General features: G+C 39.8%; 1 protein-coding gene across 1 annotated transcript; it reads right to left on the bottom strand.

Annotated features, from left to right (window-relative positions):
• Positions 1-997: 997 nt before the first annotated feature.
• On the bottom strand, positions 998-5,651 carry LOC104445067 (probable inactive purple acid phosphatase 29). Its single transcript, XM_010058870.3, has 4 exons — positions 5,258-5,651; positions 4,336-4,727; positions 3,050-3,494; positions 998-1,353 (listed from the first exon to the last, which is right to left on the bottom strand). The coding sequence occupies exons 1-4, from the start codon at positions 5,544-5,546 to the stop codon at positions 1,319-1,321; spliced, it is 1,161 nt and encodes a 386-aa protein (XP_010057172.2). The 5' UTR covers positions 5,547-5,651; the 3' UTR covers positions 998-1,318.
• Between the last annotated feature and the right edge of the window lie 746 nt (positions 5,652-6,397).

Below are 6,397 nucleotides of genomic sequence, written 5' to 3'. Positions count from 1 at the left end.
TGGGAAAAGATAGTCGAGTGCACCCTCGGCACATGTTAGATTCTGTTTTGTAACCAGTATCCCTGTCCTCGTGTTCTCAGCAGTTCTGAAAATGTCTCACCTTGGCTTCTGTACTTTGTCATCTGGTGTTGAGAATGTGACTATCCCTTGGGAACATTTGGAGATTACTCGCTTTCGATATGACTTTCCCTAAAAATTATGCCTGCCTATTTAGTCCACAAGTTGAAAAGGGCTTTGTCTTCAGGACAAATAATGTAGCTGTGAAATTACATGTCTCCTCGATAGCAAGAAGAATGCCGACATCTTCAACCTCTCTCGTGCTTATGACAGAGCAAACTTAGGGCAAATCTGACTCCCATCTTCCATCATAATTTCTTGCTCGTTATTAGCAGTAGAGCTTATTATACTTTTTCTTATTAACCCTGGAATTGACTTATCTGGTTTGAAAACTCTAATTGTTTTGGGACTCTTGCATTGACACTTTTGGTGAGCATAGAGGATATCTCGAAATAAAATGCGATATATAGGGTAAATTGCGTATTCGACACAAGAATGGGGGCAAATCAAAATTTTCCTCAATTATTATTAATGAATAACTTGTGTGTATGGGACAAGTCAAATCTCAAAAACAACGAAAAGATGCAAACTCTCCTGTTAAGATTCAGTAATTTTCATAGAAAGCAAGTAATTTTGAAAAGTCAATAATTCGAATCAATCTAATCGACCTAGGTAAATGGCTCAAATAGCTAGTAATAACCTAAAACTATGTGATAATTTCATCGAAAGAAAAGTTGTTGATAAGTAATTCTAATAGTAATTTGACAAAATTTGATAGCAAACTTCTGAGTTCTGCGTGGAACAGGCATTTAGACATATCCATTCATTGCATTCCAATTTGTCATACAATACAATATGCAATGCAACAATAAGACTTGCCAACAAAAGCCTACGAAAGTCTATTTGCGTGCAAAATCTTTCCCCGCACAATCCTTCACAATACTCAGGACAAAGACAATCCTTTAGATAGAAACTTGTGTACAAATATGACCAAAATATAAGTGGATTTTATTCAACGAGATCCTATAATCTGCTAATACTGTTCAACTTTTACATTTATATGTTTTATTGGATTCTTATCTAGGCAGAATATAAGAACAGATGAACAAGAATCCCCTTACAGCAGCATCAATCTACCTCCTTTCCTCAACACAAATAGTACTCCTCCCTGGGGTATAAAGTTGCAAGCAATTAGGCTTGCGAAAATAAGGTGCTCCGCGATTATTCCAGCATACAAGTAGATCTCTTCCCATAGTTCTGTTCAAGCACCACCGATCTGCTTCTTTCTGCGAGTTCCTGCTCCTTGTAAGTTGGCAAAATGAGAAAAGCCAGAAACAGAATACAAGCTGGAATCCAACTAAGTTATGCAAATGAGGCTAGCAAAGTAGTTGATGCAATTGAGTTGATTCCCTTCGATGGTCTATCTCAACCTGTGTGTCTGTGTGTCTGTGAGTGCAGGCAAACATGTGCATGTGTGCGGCTGAGTGAAAGTGGGACTGTTTGGTAATTTAAAGTGAATCTTCTCGCCATCCTGATTTTTTTTTCTGTGCCCTTTGTGTCTTTTTTATTTTTATGGCTGCAGCTCCACTTTCTGCAATGACTATTGTATATGTTCATGAAATTATATTAAGCTTCCACTATCAAGAGAAGTAATAATGCTTTCCCCTCTGCTTTTGTAGAAGTTTCATTGCTTTCCTTGCAGCCAGTAATAAACACCATGAGAAGATGAAGCAACTTGATAAGATGGGCTTTTTAACAAGATAAAAATTTCCAGTTAAACAACTTTGCTTTGTACTGCTTATAGTCCAAAGCAGATGAACAAAGATTCAATCATACATAGTGAATGCTCCTAGTCTTGGAAACACTAGAGTTTGCCAATCATCTGGGATACATTAAGGAGAAGCCCCTGTCTCATCGGATAGAAGAATTTGGAAAGTTTACAAAGCAAAGGTTCCTCTTACTCTATCAGGTAATAAAGGAAAACATTGAAAAAGGCAGTTGATTTATCCCATATCTAGCATACTCACTGAGATTATTCTAAAAATTAGCATGGAAGTGGTGAGATGAGAAGGATGCGGCTCTAGAAAACTTATATTGTGGGAAGAAGGATTAGGAAGCATAATTTATTAGGTAAAAACCAAAAGTATATGACTTGTACTAAACTGTCGGTCATCTTTTAGATTCTAAAGAGGGGTCAGTATTCAATTTGCATTACATTATTACGCAAAATATCACAGGGAATATGTCAACGGCTCAATTCTTTCTGCAATGATGGTGCAATCAAATCCATTCTGAAAATTCAGAGTTCTTCCAGGCGAGTCAGATGTCGGTATTTGAGAAATAATTGATTTGCCCAAAACTGAGGATGAAGATAGACAAAATTGGTCAAAAGAGGTTTAAACACAGGAAAATGAAACCTCAATGTGATCTAGCAAGAAGTCTGCCTTTGCGGCAAGGTGCAGGTAGATAAGGCATGGAATGCTATAAAACATGGAGAGATATCTCCAGCAACCTTGTTTGAGAGAGGCTTTATTTGTTGTTGATAGTTCCAAAGAGGGGCCAGAGGATCTTGCTCGTGGAATAGGGAGTAAAAATTATGAAAGGAACCATACAGCAAGTTACAGAGAAAAAGGCCAGTAAATTTGTGGGCCTGCTTCCTAAGCTTTAAATATCAAAAGCTATATCTACATGGAGATGAAATCGATCAATCTGGAGATATCTAGGAAGCCACTTTGATATGACTTGAGTGAGATTCAGCAAGATAATCAAAAGATGAGAATATGAAAATTTTCTATATGATCCAATTTCAGTTGAGAACAAATTGGTCTAGGCCAAACAGATTTATGATCTCTTCCCATCACACTGGTCATTAGTGTAGCATATCCAGCTTACATGCATACTCTAAACAAGTGAAGACCTCTAGACTATTTGCTGAATGACGGACGAAGACTTGAAGCGTGCTGCATATTGACTGAGATTTTGTAATGAATACCTTTAGTTCTCTTGCTCCAAAGTACTTGACCATCAATTGCAGTAAGGTGTCGATCATCAAGGCGCTTCCATGTTTTAATTGACTTCACAGGACCCCATGTTGCCTTGTCTGTTTTCTCTAACGTTGCCAAGACCACCCTTGCCCTCCTTGCCCATCCAGCCTTCCCATAGGCATGGTATCCAAAACCCCCAGCATAACAAAGCTCTATACCAGTTAATTCACCACAAAAATCATTAAGGTGATCATGGCCCGTGAAAACAGCTTTAACATCACCTGCTTCTACCATAGTTGCAAAGAAGCCCGAGTTTACAGAAGCAGAGCTGATGCCTTCTTGTTTTACACCAGTAAAATTTGATGAATCAAAACTAGCAAACTCGGGCAATGGAATATGGAAGTAAACAAGCCCTGGTGCAGGTGCTTTCCGGTGCTTACTCGTATATGCTCTCTGAAACACAAATACCCAAAACGAACTAGTTAATCACATAATTGTTGTCATCAAGCTGGGATAAAGCAGAAGAATCTTAGTCTGTTTCTTTTCTCTGTTAAAATGCCCCAAGACTAATCATTGATGGCTCCTAGCCCACGAAACCAATTTAGTAGCACAACAGCCTGATTGAGATGGCTTGGTAATTGGCTAACTGTTTTGAAGTGCACAAAGTGCTTTGCTGGAAGCAAACTGATTTTTCTTTCTTGAGCGAAGGCTCGGGTTTACATTCATCAGGAGCATATATGGAAGAAAAGGATGGAACATTTCTAAAAATCATCCAACACTCAGTAAGATTATTCATGAAGAAATGCCAAATAAAAATAAAAACTTAAGAATTAAATGATCCTAATTAAGAGATAGTTAGAGACGATCCTTCAAAATATGTATGACCAACACTTCCATAAACCATATAGTGCTTGGATCCACAGCAATGTAGCAACAGTGGGTCAGTTACAGCAACAAAGATTAATTTCTCATTTTGAGTTTGCATTTTCTACCTATAAACCAAGGTGATAAATTGATTAAGTACCTTAGCTCCTCTTACTCAAAAGCAAGAAAAGAATTTTCTCTTCATTTCTTGCCCTGGAAAATTAAAGTCAATGCAGTTCCTGACCAATGTTCTTTTGTTTTATGACAGACATTAGTACCTCCATTAGATACCCAAAAAGAACATCAACAACTATGCCTTTTCCTTCTATGAATCTACACTCGATAGCTATCCATTTTGAATTGATGTTCACTCTGTTGTCTGTAAGGAGGACAGTAAAAGACAAAATAAAGGAACTGGCAACATTCATACCCGAAGCTTCTTAGATGTGTGTTGAAACCAAACTTGCTGAGTGGGTTTGATCCAATCGTAACCGAGGATTGACGGAACTGTCGAATAATCTCCACTATCAAGGAAATAGAGATTCAGGACTGATTTGTTTTCAAAACCAGAGCCTTCAACTCCATGGACCTCCAAGTTGTAATTCCCAAAACCATCAATTTCAATCCCGGTAGGATTGACCTGAGACAAAGTGTGCTCGAGGGTAACTATGTGTTTCATAACCCCTTCTCTTGACAAGGTGGACTCTTGGTCGTGGTTTCCCAATATGGCAGCCCATGGTATGCTTGAGGACACGGCGGGGGCAAATGCATATTCCAAAGATTTTGCAGCATCAGTCGCATCGAAGCCAAATATATTATCCCCTTCATCACATTGTAAAAGATGAAACAGTTAGCTTTGGGTACCTTACAACCTCTCACCTATTGATGCAAAGGGAAGCAGAGCCAAATTAGAGAAAAAAAAAAAATCAAGGGACTGGAGAATCCGAAAGCTCCAACCAAGAATGGCCATTAATATTTCAGATCTTTCAATATACAAAGACACACTACCGGCCAGAAATTCAAGTATTCCTCAGCGCAAATTCTAATTGCCCAAAAATTTCTATAATAAGAAACCCAGAAACCCAGAAACCCAGAAAAACAATTGCCACATTCAGAATCACAGCAGAAAATCACAGTGAGATCGTCCTTTCTTTGACAGCTGCAACTCTCACAAAAGACAAACAGATCCCAGCATTCATCCATTAAGATTGGCCCCTAAGTATGAAATGCAATTTGCAAAATCTCTCTATACCTCAACCGACTGCCATCTAGAGTGTACGCGCATACCACACTCACAAGCACAAAAAGACAAGATATGGTGGCGTCTTGAGAATAGGGAGAAGGGGAATAACCCGTGAACACGACGAGGTCGGGCTTCTCCGCCTGGATCATCCGGTGGACGAAGGCGGTGGTGTTGAGGTCGGAGCAGCCCGCCATCTGGGACGACAGGACGTCCTCGCAGGGCGTGGCCTTGCCGTCCCCGTAGTGCATGTCCGCCACCTGCAGTATCTTGAATTCCCCGTTCTCCCCGAACTGCAGCCGCTTCTGCCCCGCTACTCCCGCCGCGCCGGCGAGAGAGCTCAGGCAGAGGACCACCGCCGCCGCCAACAGACACGGGACGCCGGCCGCCTTCCTCTTCATCTTCCGCTCCTCCGTGCTCCCGATGCCGACGGAAAACAGAGCTCCCCTGTTCAGGCGCGGACAAAAAACAACCGAGCGGAGTTCGCCACTCCACAAGCCGAACAGCGGTCGCGAGTTAGATTACCGATGATTTATGTCCAAGGAACGATTTGACTTGACTTGGAGAACACGTGGCGATTTCTGATTGGCGAAGTCATTATTATACAGCGTACCTGGTGCAACCTACTTTTGTCTTCTCATTTATTGGGGTCCATGCTGAATTTTAGTAATAAAGGAGTGACGGGCTTTGAGTTTTCTGATTGGCCACTAAGCGACATTCGAAAAAGTTTCATGCGTAAAGAACACGTCACTGAAAAAGAAATCTACATAGGCTCGTGACGAAAGGAAATTGACTAATCGATATAGCATACTTTGGTGATAAGATCATCTTTTTGGATTCATCTAATGTAGGGTCAAACTTGTTCCATTCGAAACCGACTCTTAGAGAATACTAGGAAGAGAGAATATTTAGAAACCCATTTAATTCAAAGTTGAAGTAAACAGAGAAAGATTAAGAGAGTTGGAATGCCCCAATTTCGGGAGTGAGTACCCCAATCTCAAGATGCTCTCTTCATGAGTATCACATGATGTCCCAAATCCTGAGATAGAGAGACGAGGAGGACTTTATGACTTTAAATATAAAAGAAAATAGTAAGTGAAAATTGGTCGGAAAAAGCATACTGAAATTTCACCCAAAAAGTTTAAGATTACATTAGTAAAGTTGAAGGATTTATGATTGAATTGACATTATAATATATTTATGACTAATTTAGTAATTTTACCCAATATACGTCACATACTCTAAATTGTAG

The sequence above is a fragment of the Eucalyptus grandis genome, chromosome 5, assembly GCF_016545825.1.
Source record: "Eucalyptus grandis isolate ANBG69807.140 chromosome 5, ASM1654582v1, whole genome shotgun sequence".
Lineage (NCBI taxonomy): Eukaryota > Viridiplantae > Streptophyta > Magnoliopsida > Myrtales > Myrtaceae > Eucalyptus > Eucalyptus grandis.
This window is presented reverse-complemented; position numbering and strand designations above follow the sequence as displayed.

Bases quoted from the DNA above. Each gene is read 5' to 3' on its own strand.
- LOC104445067 (XM_010058870.3), bottom strand. From the start codon at position 5,546: ATGAAGAGGAAGGCGGCCGGCGTCCCGTGTCTGTTGGCGGCGGCGGTG. The intron at 4,728-5,257 runs GTTATTCCCCTT...AATGTGATGAAG, and splicing joins CGACCTCGTCGTGTTCACGG to GGGATAATATATTTGGCTTC. The intron at 3,495-4,335 runs GTATGAATGTTG...TTTGTGTTTCAG, and splicing joins ACACATCTAAGAAGCTTCGG to AGAGCATATACGAGTAAGCA.